General features: G+C 53.1%; 1 protein-coding gene across 3 annotated transcripts in view; it reads left to right on the forward strand.

Annotated features, from left to right (window-relative positions):
• Positions 1-21,335, forward strand: part of JDP2 (Jun dimerization protein 2) — a 41,847-nt gene extending 20,512 nt beyond the window's left edge. For all 3 annotated transcript variants that reach the window (XM_004262256.4, XM_033407832.2, XM_012531688.3), the window contains exons 3-4: positions 11,741-11,845; positions 20,222-21,335. In XM_004262256.4, coding sequence (XP_004262304.2) covers positions 11,741-11,845; positions 20,222-20,407 — 291 coding nt within the window. In that variant the 3' untranslated portion in view covers positions 20,408-21,335. The remainder of the gene's footprint in view (positions 1-11,740; positions 11,846-20,221) is intronic.
• The last annotated feature ends 705 nt before the right edge of the window (positions 21,336-22,040 follow it).

Consider the following 22,040-nt stretch of genomic DNA (forward strand, 5'->3'; position numbering starts at 1 on the left):
GTTGCGGCGAGTGGGGGCTACTCTTCGTTGCGGTGCGCAGGCTTCTCATTGCGGTGGCGTCTCTTGTTGTGGAGCCCGGGCTCTAGGCGCGCGGGCTTCAGTAGTTGTGGCACATGGGCTCAGTAGTTGGGGCTCACGCGCTCTAGAGAGCAGACTCAGTAGTTGTGACACACAGGCTTAGTTGTTCCGCGGCATGTGGGATCCTTCCCGGACTAGGGCTCAAACCCATGTCCCCTGCACTGGCAGGCGGATTCTTAACCACTGCACCACCAGGGAAGCCCCCAGGGTCTCATTTTTAAGGCATAATTTTATCTAATCTGTTTTTTAGAAAAAGCAATATCCACACCCATGCTCATACCTATTAGTTATCAAATCTAACACTTTGGAGAGCACTGCCAAGGTGACGTCTGGTGCCAGGTTAATCTGTTTTGCATAGATTTCAGAACAGAGCTCTTTCTGCTACTTCTCTTTACTGATGAGCATCCTGAAAGTGCAAGGCAAACTGAAAAAAACATTATTTACATATGTGTGTGTATGTGTATATATGTATACACATATATACACATAAACACCGTTTGTAACTACTGATCTGTGTGTGCAGAGAAACATAAGACAGGAATAATCTGGATCTTGAAGCTGTCAGAAACCTGCAAATGTCCCTCATAACCTCTGAGTTAAAGATTTGGCATCAACCACATCTTAATGTTCTCACTGAATGACTATAATAAGTATATGATACAATTTGAACCCCTTAATAAAATGCCACCTTTATCTATTTAGTATATCGCAGTATCCTTTGGAGAAGAGACTTCTGCTGAAACCGATCTGAAGTCCACTTGTTTACATCAGCCCTATTCAAAGTCGGGTGCACAGACCAGCTGGCATCTGGGAACATGTGAGGAGCACAGACTCTTGAGTCTCACCCTAAACCTACTAAAGCAGACTCTTTAGAGGGTAGAGCCCCCCAAATGTGTGATGTAATAAGCCCTCCAGTGGGTTCTGATGCTCTCAGAACTGAGCGTCCCTTCCAGCTCTGACTGGCAATGATTCTCTCTGAGAATGGCTACTAGGGCCTAAAGCCACATTTTTCTCCAAACCTATCTCAAGCTTCCTGGAGCAACCCGCATGCCATCACGTGGTACCTGAATCTGTGTTAGGCAGGGTTGCTCTCTGCGTCTGCAAACACCTTAGCATTTCCAAAGCAGTTATTTCCAGGTCTTGAGTTGCTCCTGCTGCCAGCATTCACACCCGAAGGGACTTTCCAATTAATTAAGCAGCCGAGCTTGTCAATAGGCCAGCTCCTTTATTGTTTTAGAAGAGGGAGAATCGGATAAACTGTTCGGATGCCAAAGGAACCTTCGTTTGCTGAATCTGGCCCAGAGTCTCAGCAGCTCTGGTCTGAAAACTGGGACAGGGGGCTGCTCTCTGCCCCCCTCATCTGTCTGGGTGCTGTGAAACCCCTCCTTCCCCCCTCTATGAACTTTAGCTGCATCCATTTCATTGCATAAGTCACGCATGGTGAAAATCACCCTTCCATCCTCCAGGCTGGGCATCTCTGGTTGTGCGTTCCTTTGACCATTGTCATCTGAGTGGGATTCTTATCAGCTGGCGTTCTGTTCCCTTGAAGTAGAGTTCGCCATTCTGCTTAGCGATTTGTCGTCTGTACCTCGTGCCTGAAAGAAATTGGCCGAAATCTGTGTTTCAGCTGCACACTCTGCGTACAGATTAAACAGAACCGCGTTGGTGGAGAATAATTAAGCCAAGGACCTTGTTTTTCACCTTCATGATGAAAGACAAATGACTTCCAAGGCTTTAATAGGATGATGACACTTGAAATGTTCTTCTACTTTGGCCGGCTTGGGACTTTCAGAACAGCCCTGTTCATAAATATTCTTTGCAACAACTGCATTTTCATTTAATTGTAGACAGTCATTTTGCAGGAGCTCTCGTCTCTGTTTTTTTGTTGTTGTTATTGGTGTTTTGGGTTTTTTTTGTTTTTGCCCTGGTGTAATCAAGGCATGCCACACTGCTTCTTGTCGTTGCTGTTGTTAAAGACCCAGTTTCAACTGTATGGTTAACTCTTTTTGAGAAGAAAATGGATTTTTCCCTGCCAGATATATTCTGCTTCTTACCAGTCTTTTGGGGGTGGGGAGAATCTTGTGGGGGCCACTGTTTCTCTCCTTTTCTCATCTTTTTGAAGTGAGTGTCAATTGGGCAAGAAAATTGATTGATTGCCTAGTGGGAAACCAAACCTCCCTAAACCATAAATATGAAACGGGCCTGTAATAGATGTATTTCAACAAAAAAGAGCCATCATTCTTCAGATAGCTCTTGTCCACAGAAGGATATCCTGGCAGCCATTGTCCCTTTTCTCTTCAATGTTACGTTTCTGCCGGAGCCAAGGTGATTTTTCCTGTCTCCTGGCCTCCCCCTCACTTTTGCAGTAACAGTGTTTGCTCTCCGCTTAGCAGGGCGGTCCACAGATGGCTGCCACCCTGCCCAGCCGGCTTTTTCAGGCTTTGTTCCAAACACAATGCTGCCTTTTCTTAGCAGTGGAAACGGGCTGTTCTCCACTGCTTTCTGAGAGAATGGCCCTTTCCTACTCTGTGCATATAAACCAGGCCCAAGCCTTGGGCAGCCTATTGTTTTATGGGTTCTCTTAATCCAGGAGGAGGATTTTCTGAGGACCACGGGCGTAAGGGTGGAGGTTGGGAAGGCCAAGGTCCAGAGTTGCTTCCTCTTGCTGAGATGTGAGCACTCAGGTCAGTTTGGATGGATCCCCCATGGCTCTAATGCAACCAGAGTGGGGGCAGGCTTTCAGTTTGTAAAGGAGGTGTTCCCTGCTTCTTTCCAGAAAGCAGTGGTGTTCTGGTTGGTCTCACTGCTGTCTGATCCAGAGACCTGGGCAGACTCACTCTCCTTCCCTGAACTAGAGTTCCCAGGCCTGCGGATGCAGCAGGAATCAAGGATCTCTAGGTCTTCTTAGTTCCAGAACCTCAGGATGGAGTTACTTTTCAGCCCTGCTGCTCCCCACGCTTTCCTGCAGAGGCCCAGCGCACCGAGCCATCGCTTCTCCACCTGCGCGTGCCCCCAGCCGGGAGAGCCGAGTGCACCATCTTGGCAGGTGGAACCATTGCCTCTGCCAGCTCTTGTTCAGAGCCTTCACCTGGTGGTTGGCTGGGCTGGAGCTTTGAGTGAACAGGGCGTCCAGATGTGTGGGTTTGTTCATAGGTGAAAGTGTTGGATTACAGCCTGGCATTGGGAGCAGTTGAAAAGGGCACTGGACTGGGAGTCAGGAGTCCTGGCTTCTTGTCCAGGTCACCAGCTCTGTGGATCGGGCCTCCCTTAAGCAAACATTTATTGAGTGCTACTGATGGCCATAAACTCTACAAGATGCTGGGCACACAGAAAGTCAACAAGACATGGACTTTGCCCTCATGGAACTCCCAGTTCAGTGGGGGCAGAAACTGAGGCTAGTATATAGCACAGTAGAGGCCAGGATAAACTCAAGGTTCTATGAGAGCCCAGAGCAGAGGGACACCTCCCCAACTTGGAGGTGATGAGAATCAGGGAGGACTTCCTGTAGGAGGTGATGCTTGAGCTGAAGGTACAGCGTGAGAGTAAGCCAAGGGGACAGCAGAGGCAAAGGCATGAGGCCAGGGAAGTGTGAGGTATAACAGAGGCTCCAGGTTGCAGGAACATGGCGTGTAGGGTAGGAATAGATAGGAGGTGAGACCACGGCAGGTGGGGCCCAGTCACGGGGAGCCTTGCTGGGTACATTAGGAGCTTGGGCTTTATCCTGGGGGTATTGAGGAGGCCCCTGAAGGCCAATAACTGGATCATATTTGCATTTTAGAAAGTTCCCTCCAATGACTGGGATAGAGGATGGTTGTGCAGGGTCAGGAGGCCTCCTAGGAGGTGATGCAGGAGAGAGAGACAGAAGTGGAGAGACAGAGAGAAACAGAGACAGAGACAGCGAGAAGAGAGAGAGCCTGGAAAGTGGCAGGGGAGATGGAGAGTGGGGAGCAAATCTGAGGAAGGTTTAGGATGTAGAATTGGATGGCCTGTCTGGTCAAAACTGGAGATAAGGAGAGGGACAGGTGAGGGGCGAGGCCTGAGTTTCTGCCTCCTTGAATGACTCGGCAGTGGTGCCAGGTGGGGTGGAGAATAGAGGTGAAGCCACCAATTGAGGATAAAGACTTTGAGGGGCTGAGGGACATCCGGATTGAATGTCCAGCTGGCAGTGGAGCTTTTGGTCTGAAAATAAAGATTTGTTTGGCATTTGAGAAGAGGTGGTGGCTGAAACCACACGAGTAGATGGAAACGGTGATCCGGAGGCAGTATGTATAGAGGGTCCTGGGCAAGAGACAGGAAAGGAGAGTCAGAGAAGTAGGAGACCACACAAGGTCAGTGTTGAGCGTCCAGGGCAGAGAGAATTCCAGAAAGAGGGTGTGATGCACAGTCGGTGGAGCCAGGAGGCCCAGGGACTGACCCTCAGTGTCCCTTGGACTTTGTGAGGACCCAGGCCCTGCCCTCCAGCGTGAGCCTTGGAGCGAGCTCTCCCTCCCCTGGGCCTTGGTTTCATCATCTTGGCCTCAGTGTTGCCAAGAGTCCCCTTCCCACACGGCCCTCCCTCTCCCCTCAGTAAAGCCAGTGCTGCACTCGTGACCCCTGAGGGTCACACGAATGAAACCCCAGGGAGTCAGAGCTGGCTGGGGTTTGGGGAGCTCTTGGTCCGGCCCAGTGTTGGAAGGCAGTGTGTTGTATGGGAACTGAATCCCTGTTTTTCCCCAGCTTGGTGGCCTTGGGCAGACACTTTGCCTTGGTTCCTCACCTGTAAAATGAGGCCCCTAGCACCCACCCTGTAGAAGTGTTTGAAGGTTGGGGGAAGTGGGAGCCTTTGTGTTTATTAAAGATGCGCCACGGGACGGGAGGTGGGCTGATTGGCCCAAGGTCAGAGAGAGGGGGCAGCGCGGTGACGGGAACCGGGTGTCTGGTGACCAACCCCGCCGGGGTCTGTCTCTTGCCAGGGATCATACATTAGTAGCCCACGGCCGGGGCAGCCCACGGATGTGTTTTGCTTGGCTCCTGCAGCGTTCTTTTCAAAATGGAATTCGTTGCCAACCTTAAAAATGGGGAGATTTTACCCACAAGCTCACATTTTCAGCTAGACTTGAAAACTTGGAGGATTTGGCCACACTGAGCCCTCTCTGCCCTGGGGCGAGTGGGGGGTGTCCCCTCTGGGGGCCAGACCCTCATCCGGCCGTCCTCCCTCACTAACCTTGACCTGCTTGACTCCTGGGGGTGGCTTGAGTTTGCAACGCCAGCCCTCTGACTGACCATTTGTCCTGAATTTTCTTACAGCCTGGCCCACTGTTTACTAAAACTGTCCGGTATTTCATAGCTGAGGTCCATACCTTGGCCGTTCGGAGTGAGAGGGCCTGGCTGGAGAAGATGGGACAGAGAGGAGGGTGGAGTCTCCGACGGCTCAGCCCCAGCCCAGAAGAGATACTGGGGAGAGGGCCTGTGCCCTGCGGGCTGCAGGGGGTCAGCAAGGGTGCTGGACAAGGGCCCCTGGCATTTCCTCATTCCTCCCTGCAGGGGTGGCAGGAGGCAGAGGGGACTGTGGGCCCAGCCTGGCCGGTCTGGCCGACGTCTTGCCCCTGGACTGGCCCGCTTTGTTGATGTCTGAAGGGTAGCGTGGTGGAGGCAGGGGGTGGGGAGGTTCTGCAGCCCCTGGCTCCCGGCAGCCGTGCTTATGTGGGAGAATGTCTGGTATGTTTGGTATCTGGGTGTTTACTTCCCAGGGTGCTCCTGGGTCCCTGGTGTTGAAATGTGGCTCCTCCATGCAGGGGGGAGGGCCCTCAGTGGGCGTGGCCAGGGCTAGATTTGGAGGCAGTCACTCCAGGCCTGCCCACTGACAGCTCACGTGCCCTGAAGCACCTCCACTCTGCACCCGCCCCCCCACCCCCAGGTCTCCTTTTATGCCAGATTCTGCCTGTGCGGGAGGCTGGGTGGGCCCCGGGCAGCCCTGGCCTCACCTGGGAAGACAGGCAGGGAAGCTGGCATTTTCAGAGCCCTTCCTGGGTCCCCGGCTCTGGGCTGGAACTTAGTCCCCATGACGACCCTGTGCAGCAGGGCTCAGTGCCTTCCTTGTACAAGTGAGGGACGGAGGCTCAGAGAGGCGGAGTGACTTGCCCAGGAGCACACAGCAGAGCTGCTGAGGGCGACCCAGGCCTCTTAGACCCCAGAGTTCATGCTGAGGACCCTGCTGCCCTGAGTCTCAGATAAGCCTACTTCTCTCTGCCCGTGAGACAGTTCTTGGTCTGAATGAGCCTCTCCGACCTTCACTGCTCTGCGTAGTGCCGGGGGTTTGGTTTGGTTTTCTCCCCACTCTCTATTTCTGCTTGTCACCTGCTCTATTGCTCTGTTCTCTATTGCTTTGTCCATGTGAGAGTTTCTGTATTTGCAGCACCTGGGGTTAAAAAGTGTCATTGCTCTTTCTCATCCTGTCTTTTTGTGGGTCTCGCAAGATACATATTTGGAAATGCTTATGAAATGTCAGAATTCAGAATCACATCTGGGTGACTGTTGCCACCGTGTGAGAGCCACGTGGCTGGCAGACGGGGCCTGAGAAACATGACCAGGGTGAGGGGAGGCCCCCCTCCTGCTTTCAGCATTACACATTTAATGTTAACTGTGCAAAAAATATTTTTTATTTAAACATACCCAGGTAGGAAAAAACAAAATGGTCATCGTGCTCAGAGTCAGACGCTTCTGCTGCTCCTTTAGGGTCCCATCATCAGGGTGGAGCTGAAAGGGTGGGGGGCTTGTTACCTAGGCCACCTGCCCTCCAAGAGCAGAAGACGCTCAGGCCCTGGGGCCAAAAGGCCTGGATTCAAAGCTGTCACTGACCTTCTGGACAGCCTTGATATCTTTAGTTTCCTCATCTGTGAAAGTGAGGAAGATAATAGGCCTGTCCTGACTGGTTTACTGAGACCATTTAACCCCCTGGGACCCCTGATACCCGAGATTTTCTACCTGCTGAGGTGACCCACCTCTGTTGGTTCAAGGGCTCTTCTGCATCCAGGTTCTGCCACTTTCCCAGCTGTTCTAGAAGCATTGCTCCTGGGTAGGCCTTCTCCCCTGGATTACTGGGGACCACCTTCTGCATCACCTGACTTCACAAGGGTGGGACCCTGGTGTCCCAGGCACCTTTCAGTGGCAAGAGGCAGAAGCCTTCTCCAGCTCCCTTCAGGCCGAAGGAGGCATTTCCAGGGTAGGTTCAGGTGTACCCATCACAGACCCCACAGAGATGAAGCATAGTCAGGCCTCTCCGGGGTGGAATCAGAAGGACCAAGAGAGCTTCTGTCTATCCCTCTGTCTGTACCATCGGCCTGTGGCCATATCCCTGTGTTTCTCTCTCTGTGTCTGCCTTGTTCCCTCTGTCTCTCTCCACCCACCTTTGTCTCTCTGTGTTCCTCTGTCTCTCCTCTCTGTCTCTGTCTTTACCTTTCTCTCTCTGGAGCTCCCTCCATCTCTCGGGGTCTAGACAGGGTGAGGCAAGCCAGATGCCCAGGGCATGGCATTTAAGGAGGCACCCACCCTCAGGTGCTGACCCTGCCCTGGCACAAGCCCCGGAGTGAGTGCCTCCTGAAATGTGCGCCCTGGCTACCTCACTCACCACACCCTATCCAGGCCCTGCTTCTCTCTCTGTCACCCGTTCCCTCTCTTTGTCCGACTCCCTCCTATAGCTGAGCGTTGGTTTCTCTCTTACCGCGTGGTCTCTGCTCACCTCCACACATCAGCAGCCTGATCTTTCTGCTTCTCTGGGTTGAAATTGGTTGTCTAGCCTGTATGCCTCCCAGTCCAGCAGTTCAGTTTCAAATTTCTAGTTGGTGAATACAGCCCAGCTCGGGTCAGCCGCTCACACCTCACCCAGTCACCTGGGCCAGGGGCTTGGGAACAGGCTGTCTGAGGAGGGACTGCTCAACAGGAGGGCACCCTTGGCCGCGGATCCCCAGGTCTGTCCCTCCAATGTGAAGGGTGGTGCAGGGGCCCCCCTCACTGCCAGAACACAGACAGCTTTGCCCTTGGGCCTTCCTGGGAATTGGGGATAAACAGAGCCAGGATCCAGTTTGAGAAGAGGGAATGATATGCTTACTCCACCCCTGCCCCCATCTCATGGTTTTTAAATGTCTTGAGCCCCAAGCTGCCTCTTCCTCAGACATGCTGGATCTTCCCACTGTATCTGCAGAAAAAGTCATATCTCCCATTTGGGGTTCCGGTTTTAGATGTCTGAGCTGTGGGTGGTGAAAACACTCTGCTGTCTCTCACCCACGCGGGACCAAATGCTTCAGAGAATCCGGGGAGCAGCAAGGAGAAGGCAGCAGCCTCAACTCCGGGGATGAGCAAAGGCCTGGGGGAGGGCTGCGCCGGTCCAGGCATCTCCAGTCAGAGGACGCAGACCATGCAGGCCCAGCGAAAGGAGCCAGAGTGAGCCCGTGGGGATGGAGAAGGCCGAGGGCACTGCCCAACCTCTGTCTTATTTCCAGCAGGACCTCAGCATCCGTTTTCTGTGTGCCCTGTGGGAGGCTCTTAAATAGCAGAAGGAGGATTTGGGGGAGAGGCAGCACAGTTTCAAAGGGGAAAGTGTGACGATGGGGTTTTGGGGCCATTTCTTGCTTTATTGGGAGATATTAGCCAAGGCATGGGTACAGGAAAGGCCCAGGGATGGACGTGGAAGCCAGTGGTGCTGTGGTGCTGGGGGCTTTAGGCTTAAGTGCACAGCCTGGATCCTTCCAGGGCCTGCTTGGGATTTGTGCACCCCACCCACCACAGCCATCGGTGGCCTGCACCCTGAATTTTTCTTTTTTTTTCTTATTTGGCTGCGTTGGGTCTTCGTTGCTGCGCTCAGGCTTTCTCTAGTTGTGGCGAGCGGGGGCTACTCTTCCTTGCGGTGTGCGGGCTTCTCATCACAGTGGCTTCTCTTTGTTGCGGAGCACAGGTTCTAGGTGCGTGGGCTTCAGTAGTTGTGGCACATGGGCTCAGTAGTTGTGGCTCGTGGGCTCTAGAGCGCAGGCTCAGTAGTTGTGGCGCACGGGCTTAGTTGCTCCGCGGCATGTGGGATCTTCCCGGACCAGGGCTGGAACCCGTGTCCCCTGCATTGGCAGGTGGGTTCTTAACCACTGTGCCACCAGGGAAGTCCCTGCACCCTGAATCTTGACACCCATCTTTGACCAATGTGCTTCTGGGGATGGTAGCACCCAATCCCCAAGATTTGCTGGCCTCCTGCAGACGGAGAGAAGAGGCCATCCCTGGCAGAGACAGTTCCTTATAAGCACTGGAGAAAAGGTTATGCAGATGCAAATGCAGGCAATAAATCACTTTTATAATTATAGAATCCAAGCCTGTGGCATGTTTCTCTTGAATCTTTTATTCCATTCATTCATTTGACTAACATTTGCTGTGCCCCTACTCAGTGCCATGTTCTATGCCAGGTGCTGGGGATACCCAGGTCCCCCATTCTCCAGATTAGCAGGGAAGACCGCCACTACATAAGCAGAGAATTACCGTGGGGTATGATAGAGACTCTTAACAGCGGGGAACTCAAAGTGCTGTAGCAGCATAGAAAAAGCAGTTAATTCTATCTGGGGAGTCAAAGGAGCCTTCCTGGAGGAGGTGGCATTTGCTCTTGAGGGTTGTAAGAGTTTACAAATAGGAAAGGAAGGTCATCTCAGGAGGGCCTGGCTGGCTTGGAGAAGGGTGAGACGTTTGGAGTCGAGAGGAATGGCAGGAGGGAATTGATGTGGCTGCGGAGGCAGGGTGGAGCAGCCCCCCATCTAGGTGTCATCCTGGCCCAGTTGATCTCTTAAACTTCCAGCGTTGAGCCTCTTCGCGTCTGCTGCTAGCGCAGCTTCCGTTGGCTTCCAGCTTTATGTAGGATGAGGCCCTGCGCAGGGGCGGGGTGGGGAGGTGGAGGACAGAGGTTGTGTCTCCTAGGAAACGGCGGCTCTGCCAGAACCCCAGAACCCTGTGAGCCTGGCAGGGCCCAGGTTGCACACATCACCTTGGCAGTTTGTGGGCAAACCCTCTCGGCCGAGGGGAGATTGCACTGCCAGCCACTTCCTCCAGTTCCTTCCCTCTGCCTGTCGTCACGGTTACCTCGGCCTTGTTGGGGGTGAGGTAGAGGTTGGGTGGAATCAACTTTGTCCGGGTTTCTATTTCCCCAGATGCGGGTCAGCCAGAGGAGCTGTCACTTCTGGTTCTGTTTCAAAGGAGGCCAAGGGGCTGGGAGGTGCTTGGGTGCGGCCGTGTTGACAAGGCGCCTCTGCAGCCAGCCTCCCAGGCAGGGTGGGAGTGGGTCAGGGAGAAGCTCCAAGGTGGTGGAGAAGGAGAAGGGGCTGCCCTGCCAGGGCCTGTGCTGAGGGCCGTGGGTGCTGTCTCCAGCCCAGGCCCTCGGTCTTGAGCTCCTAGAGCATGCCGGGAGTGCAGGCAGAGAGGCTGTTTATTTTCCTGGCCTGAAGCCCTTTCGGCTGAGACCTTATTCCAGGCCTCAGGCTGCCAGAAGCACCCGCAACTGGCTCCAGAAGTGAGAGAGTTGGCAACCCAACGCTTCTCCAGCGGCCTCGGACTCTAGGCCGTTCCCAGACCGGCTGGTCCTGTGTATCCTCCAGATTCTCCTGGTGGGTAATGGACAGTGAGAGACATCACGTCAAAGTGATCCTAATGGGCTGGGGCTGTGGTCAAGAGCAGGAAGGCTGAAGTCAGAGAAATCTTGAGTTGGAAGCCTGACTCTACCGTTTCCTCGCTGTAGCGCTGGTGAGCCTCAGTCTCACCATCTGTGAGATGGGGCAGTCACAGTCCCTTCCTCATCAGACTCTGTAAGGTTTACACGACCTGTGTTTAAAGCCCTTAGCAAAGTAGGCAACAAATGGCAGCTCTTGTTATTATTATTAATGAAACAACAATAACTGCAGCTTTGAAAGTCCGTGTTGGTGGGCAGCGAGCCTTCTCCTTCCCATTCTACGGGCCCTGTTTCATGCGTGGTAAATTTCCTAGTGTGTCTCTGGGAGAAGCAAGCCTGGAGACTCCAAAGGCCCCTCTGTCTGTGTCCCAAGCAGGGCACTTTAAGGAGCCCATGGGATCCTGGGATGCAAGTGGGTGTCCTGGGGGAAGAACATGCAGAGGCAGAGAGAAGGATAAACCCAGGTGAGGGGGCTGGGGAGAGTTTTCCATCACCAGGAGATAGATCTGAGGGTTTGGAAGGACCGAGAGGGAGGACAGAATACCTCCCTCAGGGAGGTGACAGTGGGGGCAGAAGGTGAAATCAACACTCGTGCCCAAGGTGTTTTGAAAGTGCCAGGGAGCCACTGACCTGGAAAATAATGCCCAGAGGGCTTGGGCCAGGCAAGAGAACAGACTGCCACCGCCCATGGGGTGTCACCTCTGTGTGAGGAGAGCGCCAGGCTCTGGGCCTCCTGAACGCTGGCAGAACCCAGGTGGCCCTGCCCTCCTGGGGCACTGACTGCTCCCAGGGATGCCCACCTACTCCGAGAGCATCCTCAGGCCGGCTGGGAAATGCTGCCATCCCACCCGCCAAGAGGCCAGCGGGCCGGCAGTGCGGCTCACTCACGGCGAGGTGTGGGTTAGGTTGTCCATCTGCCGGTCTAAGCGTAAGGAGGGAAGCTGTACGCCAGGCTTGCCTCAATGTCTCATCCGTGGCTCTTTGCCCTCACAGCTAGACGAGGAAGAAGAGCGAAGGAAAAGGCGTCGGGAGAAGAACAAAGTCGCGGCCGCCCGATGCCGGAACAAGAAGAAGGAACGGACGGAATTTCTGCAGCGGGTGAGCAGGGCAGTGGCCAGGGGGGACCCCGGCCTTGTCCTTTAGTGGCTAGTGTGCTTATAGACCAGGAGATGCCATCGAATGCCTGCAGAATCAATGTGTACTCGCTGGCATCTGCCCAACCGGCCTCGACCCCTCTGCCTTCCCTGCCTTCTCTCCGAAGCCCCCTCCCTGAGCCAAGACGCCCAGGGGCAGCCAGCAGCCGTTCTGCCCACCCAGATCCCTGGACCGCCATAGAAGGTGGGAGGAGCCAAGTTCCCCGCCTCTAACTGAGGTCAGACCCGCGATGCTAATGGGCCCAGAGGGCCCAGGACTGGCACTACCCATGCCGGTGCGCTGAGGGCTGCCAGAGTTGTCTGGCGCGGGTGCAGATGAAGTCAGTGAGAGCTCCCTGCACGTGGGCAGTGGGCGTAGCGATGGGGCAGAGAAAAGTTCCTCCCTCACGTGCAGGAGGCTCTTCTGGCTCTGCCTCCCATCTGTCTGGCCTCAGCCCCACCGAAGCTGACCCCCGAGCTCTCGGCTGTTGCCTCTGGGACCAGAGGTCAGCTCTGCGTGCCAAGGCCAGTGGAGGGCCGCCTTGCCTCATGGCCCTCGGAGCACATCCCTGCCCTTTCATTTGGAATGTGCCAAATGGGCCTTGCCTGCTCCTCAAAAACGGTAGTTGGCTGTGAAGGGGCATGACCAGAAAGCTAATTAGTCCAAGCCGGTGGTCTCCAGCCTCCCCACCCCCAATCCCTTGTTGATTTCTAAATAACAGTAGTAACACCATAGAATAATAACATCACAGGTCAGGCTCCCTTCTACAGCGTGCAACCGCTAACACTAGTTGCTAACGTGTGAAGTGGGGCCCTGTGCAAAGCGCAGTGTGCATATTAGCTCATTTTATTGGCATAATAACTGTATGAGGTAGGGGGCTGCATTATTCTCTGTCTGCACACGGGGACACTAAGGAAGGCACGGGGAGTTAAGTAACTTGCCCAGGTCCCTCAGCAACTAAGCAGTAGAACTGAGATTCGGCCTGAGGCTAACTTCAGAGCATCCGTCCTCAGCACTCTGCCCTGCTGGCTCTCATTCATTCATTCGTGGGTTTGTTCATTCCTTTGTTCATTCATTCTTTTGCTCATTCGTTGATTTGTGGACAAGTAGTTTTAAGCATGTACTGAGTGCCCAGCCCTGTGCTAGGTGCGCTGGGGACACACAGGAAGGACCAGTCGTGGTCCCTCCTGTGGGATCTGGAGAGACAAGGCCGGGCTGGACTGGGTTTTCTCTGATACTGGGGATCTGTGGGTCTCTTCTCATGCTTGCAACAAGCAGAGAGCAAATCTGAGATCATGGCTGTCAACACCGTGGGGCAGTGTGTACACCTCCGGCTGTGAGCATCTAGGGCAGGGGAAAGGTCAGTGGAGGCGGAGTTAGACTCCTGGAGCTGGGAGTCCCTTGGAAGAGATGGTGGACCAACACCAGGCGGGAAGTTTTCAAGAAAATTCTAAGACATGGGTCTCACATAGGCCTTTAAGATAGATGGAGTGTCACACCCCTCATTTCCAGCCCTGAGTGCCTGTGGAGTTGGGCGAGGCATAGCAGGGAACAGAGAATCTCACATCCCATCCCCGCCTTCAAGGGCCTGTCAGCCAGCCAGCAGGCAAGAAGGGCCAAGTGAATGCACACCAGTAACACACTAGTGCAGCGAATGGTCAGCGCCAAGTGAGCGGGACAAGCTGCTCCGCACATTCCAGTAACACCGGCTGAGCACCTACTGTGTGCCAGGCATTTCCCGTATCTCGTTTAATCTTACAACATTCCACTGAGCTAGACATTGATGATCCCCATTTTAGACACGGACCCGTAGCGCAGAGTCAGGTTACTTGCCTGCGGTCACAGTGCTAGTGTGCGGTGGAGCCGGGACTCACCCAGCTGTTCGCTGACCCATCTGTCCATCCTTAGCGCTGAGTAAGTGCCCACCACACAGTGGGCCCTCAGGCCATGGCTGCAGTGGGGTGGCAGGCAGGCAACAGGGATGGGATATGTGCTGAGCGTTAGGTTGGGCAAGCGCGGCGGGCTGTGAGCACAGACGGAGGGGCCCTGTCTGAGTCTAGGCTGCGGAAAGACTGCTGATTGAGACATAAGACAGGAGCGGGAGGCAACGCGTGGAAGGACAGGGCTGGAGGGGTCAGTCACCACCAAAGCCAAAGCAAAGGCCAGAGGCAAGAGGTGTTGTTTAAGGATGTGGTGAAGGGAGTGAAAAAAATACCAGTGTAGCTGGAGTGTACAGCCCATGGAGAGAATAGGGCCCCAGAGCCTTCACCTGTCGGGCAGTCCCTGTGCTGGGCTGTCTGGGGCGGTCCCGGTTGGTGCCTGCCGGCCGGGCCTGATTATTAATGGTACATTCTTTCACTCTCTCACGTGTCCCTGTTAGGACGATGAAGTGTGTTGGTCATGGAGAGCCATGGGAGGGTTTCGGGAGGAGAGAGATACGCCCTGTCGCTGTGGCTGCAGCGTGGGGCACGGAATGGGGAGCTGAGAGTAGAGTGGGAAGACCGGTTATGTGGTGGTGGTGCTACCCTGGTGAGAGGAGCAGGCAGCGGTGGACCAAGAGAAGTGCAGGCCTCGAGGACGGAGGTTTCGGGAAGTCTGTCGGGGCTCAAGTCCAGCCCCCCTCATCCCCACGCCCACCTCCTCCTCCCCTCTGGCCTTGGAAGCAGAGGCCGGGTGTGAGGTTTAGGGCGTGAAGGCAGATGGCTGTGTGCACGGTCAGTACCCGAAGACATGGGGGATTCTCTTGTAATTAAGTAATTAGTTTATTTATTTATTTATTTAACATCTTTATTGGAGTATAACTGCTTTCCAATGTTGTATTAGTTTCTGCTGTACAACAAAGTGAATCAGCTATACGTATACATATATCCCCATATCCCCTCCCTCTTGCCTCTCCCTCCCACCCTCCCTATCCCACCCCTCTAGGTGGACACAAAGCATGGAGCTGATCTCCCTGTGCTATGCGGCTGCTTCCTTATGTTTATCTACCTTATGTTTGGTAGTGTATATATGTCCATGCCACTCTCTCACTTTGTCACAGCTTACCCTTCCCCCTCCCCATATCCTCAAGTCCATTCTCTAGTAGGTCTGTGTCTTTATTCCCATCTTACCCCTAGGTTCTTCATGACCATTTTTTTTTCCTTAGATTCCATATACATGTGTTAGCATACGGTATTTGTTTTTCTCTTTCTGACTTACTTCACTCTGTATGACAGACTCTAGGTCCATCCACCTCACTACAAATAACTCAGTTTCGTTTCTTTTTATGGCTGAGTAATATTCCATTGTATATATGTGCCACATCTTCTTTATCCATTCGTCTGTCGATGGACTCTTAGGTTGCTTCCATGTCCTGGCTATTGTAAACAGAGCTGCAATGAACATAGTGGTACATGACTCCTTTTGAATTACGGTTTTCTCAGGGTATATGCCCAGTAGTGCGAGTGCTGGGTCGTATGGTAGTTCTATTTTTAGTTTTTTAAGGAACCTCCATACTGTTCTCCATAGTGGCTGTATCAATTTACATTCCCACCAACAGTGCAAGAGGGTTCCCTTTTCTCCACACCCTCTCCAGCATTTATTGTTTGTAGCTTTTTTTTTTCCTTTGTGGTACGCGGGCCTCTCACTGTTGTGGCCTCTCCCGTTGTGGAGCACAGGTTCTGGACGCGCAGACTCAACGGCCCTGGCTCATGGGCCCAGCCACTCCGCGGCATGTGGGATCTTCCCGGACCGGGGCATGAATCCGTGTCCCCTGCATCGGCAGGCGGACTCTCAACCACTGTGCCACCAGGGAAGCCCTGTTTGTAGCTTTTTTGATGATGGCCGTTCTGACTGGTGTGAGGTGATACCTCACTGTAGATTTGATTTGCATTTCTGTAATTTATTTTTAACACGTCACATATGTACAAGGCTCGGAGGTACAAAGGTATATGTATGTGTATGTGCGCGCGCGCGCGCACACACACACACACACACACACACACACACACACATATACGCATACACACATATACGTATAATGTAAAAAGTTACCCTCCCATCCTTGGCCCCTGGACACTCAGAGCCACCCTGGGAGATTCCTGTAGCCTCTCAGAGTTCACCTGCAGGACCAGCCACATCCCTGAAGGAGGCAGGCCTTTGTGGTGGTCAGGTCCACGCCCTGCAGGCCCCAGGCCACCTCCGCTGCCTGCGTTCGGGAGCAGCGGCCCCTTGGCTCCCCACAGCTGTACAGCCGGCCTCTGTAACCCCGCTGTGCCCGACACAGCTCCCTGGGTGTGGGCATCAGTGACAGTCTCACACCCTCACAGCGTTCCTTGCTCTTCATAGCCACTCTCTCCCTGATGGTCACGGTGACTCTGGAGGAGGCAAGGCAGCCCCATTCCACTGACTGGCATCTGAGGTTCTGAGGGATGAAAGTTGCTCAGCGTCACACAGTGGCCGAGTCAGGACCGGAGCCCAGAGCTTCCTCTGTGGCCCAGCACTCTATTCAGGTGCCCAGGTTCCAGGACTTAGGAATCTTGTTCACAGCAGTGTAGCTGGCCAGTGGCAGAGTCAAGATTTTAACTCAGACAGGGCTTTTGGGCTCAGAAGTCTGCACCAGGCTTTTTTTTTTTTTTTTTTTTTAACAGAAATAGTTGGGAAGTGGAGCCCTATTTTAAGTGCATTAGGGTAACTTTTTAAAATAATAGAGTCAGAGAATCTTAATGCTTAAAGTTCCCTGGGCCAATTATTATATTTTAAGGGGGAAAATGAGGTCCGGAGAAGGGAAGTGACTAGTCCAAGGGCACACAGAAGGATGCCCAGCCCCTCACCCTGTGGGTTTTTTTTTTTAATTAATTAATTAATTAATTTTCATTTTCAGCTGCTTTGGGTCCTCGTTGCTGCGTGCAGACTTTCTCTAGTTGCGGCGAGTGGTGGCTACTCTTCGTTGCTGTGCACGGGCTTCTCATTGCGGTGGCTTCTCTTGTTGTGGAGCACGGGCTCTAGGCGCGCGGGCTTCAGTAGTTTTGGCACGTGGGCTCAGTAGTCGTGGCTCACAGGCTCTAGAGCACAGACTCAGCAGTTGTGGCGCACGGGCTTAGTTGCTCCGTGGCATGTGGGATCTTCCCAGACCAGGGATCAAACCCGTGTCCCCTGCATTGGCAGGTGGATTCTTAACCACTGCGCCACCAGGGAAGCCCCGTCACCCTGTGTTTTTTCTGCTCCTTTCACTGACCACCGTGGAGGAGACATTAACCTCCTTCACTTGCATTAATTCCATTCTGAAACGACAAATGGTTTCATTTTCTCTAGGGCAGTAAATATCTACCAGAGGCAAAACGATAAACAAAAATGCAAGAAGGGTTATTCATTTCATACTTAAGGTGTGAAGATCCTAGCCCACGTTCCTGAGTTTATTAGGAAAACAGATCAGGCAATTGCTGTTCTAAAACTACAAACCACTTCTACAATCATGGTTAAAAAAAAATTCCTCTGAGCTCAACGTATACTTACACATTAAATAAATACATAGCACCAACTAATAAAACAGAAGAAAATAAAATGAAAAAGCAGTTAGTTACAGTCTGATAGCCAGACTGTCAGGGGTCAGGATAGTCTATGAGGTACCCATACATTTTCAAACCAGCAAAACATCATGCCATTCCTATGATACACGCACAGGGAAGCAAGTCGCCACATACCCACTGGGTCTTTTTGTGCGATACAGGTGTTCACGTGTAAGGTGGGTTTGACGTGCAGTCTTTTCAAGGAAAAGGCTGTGTATGCAGGGCTGCTGGACCCTGCCCCTTGCATGTCCATTGTAACTTCCATCCACTGTGCAACCCAACTCGTTCCTTGCCCTCCCCACTGCTCTCCAGAACAACTCCCACCTCCCTGCTTCCTTGGATACCCCCCACCCCAGGCTCAAGGGCAGCTCTCTTCCCAGCTGCCCATTCTGCAAATGCAGGCAGTCTCCAAGACCTGCCAAGTTTTCTTGGAAACGGCCTCCTCCTCTGCTTCTCCTCCTTCTTGTCTTCATATTCCCTTGCTCATGGCTTAAAGTAAAAATTCCTTAAGCCTCCCAGCCCTTCAGTTTACAAAATGCTTTTCCCATGTGCAGTCATTTAATCCCCAGGATCATCATCTTTTTACCGACGAGATAACTGAGGCTCAGGGAAGTTAGGAAACTTACTCTTGACTCTGATTCCAAACCCCACCAGCTTTTCTGGTTCTGGCTATAAATCCACCTTCCTAGCTTTGTACCCTACTATATCCTAAAGTGACCTATGGTCACCATGGAGGATTTTTATCTCCTAAACACATCTTAAGCTTTCCCCTGTCTGCGTCCTTGTTCACTCAGGGCTTGCTTCTTGAAATGCCCCCCACTCCTACCGACTTTCTCTGTTCAACCAGCGTCAACCTATTTTTCAAACCCAAGGTCAGACCCAGCCATTTAGCCCACTCTCTCATGGTCTTCTAGACCCTGGATGGCTGATGGACACATGATAAGCTCTGCCCTGCTCTAGAAATCCTTCTTCCCCTTAGAGTGGAAGCTGCACAAGATCTGTGTAGGGGCTCATGGGCCTCTGGACCCCCTAGAGCATTCACTGTACACAGCAGGTTCTCGGCACACGCTTGTGGGTGGGTGGATTGAACTGAAACTCCTGGAGGCAAGAGGCTCAGAGGCTTAGAAGTTGGAGCTAAAACCTTGACTGGGGGGAACAGCACGGTCAGAGACATTCCCAAGGTCACCAGGTTGTAGACCCAGTGAGCAGGCAGCTAAGATGGGCACCTACCTGCCCCAGACTTATGGTTTCACGTGGGGTCTCTCCTGGCCCTCAGCGATGCTCTTCTCTCGGAATTTGGAGAACCATGGACCAGGCCGGCCTCCCTGTCGCGCTTTATCCGGCTGAATCCAAAACCACCCTAGCTGGCTTTTAATATTTTCCCCTGAGCACTTTTTCCTTCTTTGAGGCTGTTCTCCCTCAGCGTCTGGTCATGAGGACTGTATATATCTCAGCAGTTCTGAGTCCCCAGCACTGGGCTGCCTCCGCAGACATGAGCAAAAGGAACAACTCAGTCAGCCTGGCTGGTGTGGGGAAGACAGCAGCCCTGGGGCCCTGGAGAGCCCCGAGGGAGGCTGCCCGGCTGGGCCCCCAGGCGGGGCCGTTCAGCCCATCACAACCACAGCCCACACTCGGTCTGATGCAGGTTGCCCGGCCTTGGCACTGTGGACGTTTTGGATTGATAGTTCTTGTTGTGGGGTCCTGTGCATTGAAGGATATCTAGGATCATCCCTGATCCCTACCCACTGGATTCCAAGGGCACCCACCCTCCCCAGTTGTGACAACCAAAAATGTCTCCAGATATTGTCAAATGTCTCCTGGGAGGCAAAAATTGCTTCTAGTTGAGAATCACTGGTCACCCTTTGCTGGCCCTTGAGTAAATTCCAACCTCCAAACTGGTTATAAGTTTTTAGACAGAGTCCAAGAAATACCATTCCGGTGCCTCTGTGTTTTCCTGGGTTGACCCCCAGAGCCTTGAATTGGTACGCCCATCACCTGTCATCATGCACAGGTAAACCCCCCTAAATCAAATCAACGTTGCTTCCTTGCCCTGGAGCCTCTCCAGCTGAGCTGGAAGTTCTCTGGAAATCTCACTTGAGGTCTATTTAAAGCCACATTTTGGATCCAGAAGGATGACTATTGATTGCCTCCCAGTGGGCAGAGGTTCTAGATATCAGGGGATAAGGAAGAGGCTGTTTAAATCATTATAGACTAATAACCAGGAAGCACATGTTTTAGGAGGAATTACGTGACCACACTGGGCCTGTGGACCCTACAGGCCAATATATCCCCAGCATACATTTATCATACATAAAGCACCTTGCCATTGCACTGCCATCGTGGGCCACCTTTAACCCCTCCGTGGACCCTCCATGCATCTGTTCTGGATACGCTTGGCCTCCATTCCTGTCCCACCCTTTGTTTCTTGTGCAAAGGCCCTGAGGCAGGAGAGTATTTGGCGTATTTGAGCAACAGCAAGGAAGCCACTGTGGCTGGAGTGGATTGAGTGGGGAAGAGAGGTGGGACATGAGCCAGGCTGGCCCCAGGATATAACCTGGGTTCATCCCACTAGCAACACAGGCCAGTGTCACAGGTGTGACAGGCACGGCCTAAAGAAAGTCAGTTACCCCGGGGGACTCAATAGCAGATTCTGTGCTTCCTCTAGTGGGAACCTGGCAGACAGAAAACAGGCAAACGCCAGCCTGCTGTGCCCTGTGCCTACCCAGAGGGAGAGTCTCTTCCCGGAGCTGGTTCCCAGTGAGAGCCTAAAGCCATGTGTCTGTTTTGCATGCAGGAATCCGAGCGGCTGGAACTCATGAACGCAGAGCTAAAGACCCAGATTGAAGAGCTAAAGCAGGAGCGACAGCAGCTCATTCTGATGCTGAACCGGCATCGCCCCACCTGTATCGTTCGGACGGACAGCGTCAAGACGCCCGAGTCGGAAGGCAACCCGCTGCTTGAGCAGCTAGAGAAGAAGTGACCGTGGGCTTGGGAGGAGGAGGAAGAGGAGGAAGAGGAGGAAGAGGAGGAGGAGGCCACCAGAGGGCCCTTCCTTGGTGCATGAAAAACTTTACAGCAAGGCTCAGCACAGCCAGTAATTAGTGGGGCTTTTTTGTGAAACTCAGATCAGCCGCATAAGGGGAAGAGCAGGCTGACGAAACCCAGAAGGACCAAGCGCTGAGACCAAAGTAGACTTGAGGGTGGGGCTGTCCTGCTGGGGCCCAGCGCAAACGAGGCAGGACAGAGGCACCCAGGCCGGAGAGACGCCCAGCCAGGCAGCCTTGGGCACTTCTCCGGCCTCTCCGCCAGGCCACCTACCCCAGGGACCTCCGAGCAGCCAGGAAAAGCCATGAGTTACAACCAAACACGGCTGAGGATGGAGCTGAGTAACACTGCCATCTGCCTGCCCCAGCCCTGACCCCTGACCCTGATGCGAGGCCGGAGAGGGCCGTGATGCGGGGCCCGGTGCGGCCTTGCTGGGGAGTAGCAGCCGGGTGCACCCTCGCCGGCCCTGCTGGAGTTTGCTGCGGGCACGAGGCGCGGGCGCCCTTCCAAAGCACATACTCACTGAATGTTTACAGACTGGCTGTCCTGGCAGGGCTTTCAACTGCACATGTTTTTTATCTTTCTTTTTTTTTTTTTTAATATTTTTTACAAAAAAAAAGATTTTATACAAGCAATATATATATGGATTTCTATAATCACTCGATGTGATACAGTATAAATATGTTATGGTTTGTCTGTTACGAACAGATATCCAGCAGTTATGGCCGTTGTGTGTAACTCCTAAGTACTGTAGTCTCTGGGTGTTGCGGGGTGTCCGGGGAGGGGGTGGGGTGCGTTTCCATCCTGGTAAACCCTTCATAGTACTCAGTCCTGTATCGCTCAGTAAACGTTACTCTTACTTACCCAGCCGCCTCTTGTGGTGTCTGCCTGGGGAATGGGGTGCAAGGCACACCTGGTGACCTCCCGGTGTGCGGTGTCGGAGAATGTTTGGAGCATCTGCTGTGGGCCCTTGGTTTTCACAACAGCCCTCCCAGGTAAGTATTTACATGCCCATTTTATAGACGAGGAAGTCGAGGCTCAGAGAAGTTAAATCTGCAGTACTTACTTTGCTCATTCACTCAACAAATGTTTCCTGAGTGCCAGCTGGGTGTGTGCCAGGTACGCTACAAGGGGCTGGGTAGTCCCTGGGGAATAAAACAAACCTAGGCCCTGCGCTTATGGAGCTGACGGTCATGAGCTAAATCCTGTGTGTGCTCCACACACTGTCTCTGTTCATCTTCACAATGGCCTTATCAGGGAGCAGCCGTTGTCCCCATTTGTAGATGAGGAATTCTAGGCCCAGGGAGTTTAAACTTGCCTTGTTGAGGACTTACTGGGTGACCAGCATATATAGTCTCATTCACTTCTCTCAACAGCACAAAATAGGCATCATTACCCCCATTTTAAAAATAACTGAGGCTCAGAGAGGGTAAGTGGCTCAACCAAGATCACCCAGCTCGTGAGGAGCAGAGCTGACGTTTCAACTCTGCTTCCAAAGGCCCATGACTTTCTCCACCTGTGGCCAGCTGACTGTGTGATTGTCCCCGTGGTGGAATGTCTCACCTGAT

This window comes from Orcinus orca, chromosome 2 (genome assembly GCF_937001465.1).
Source record: "Orcinus orca chromosome 2, mOrcOrc1.1, whole genome shotgun sequence".
Classification (NCBI taxonomy): domain Eukaryota; kingdom Metazoa; phylum Chordata; class Mammalia; order Artiodactyla; family Delphinidae; genus Orcinus; species Orcinus orca.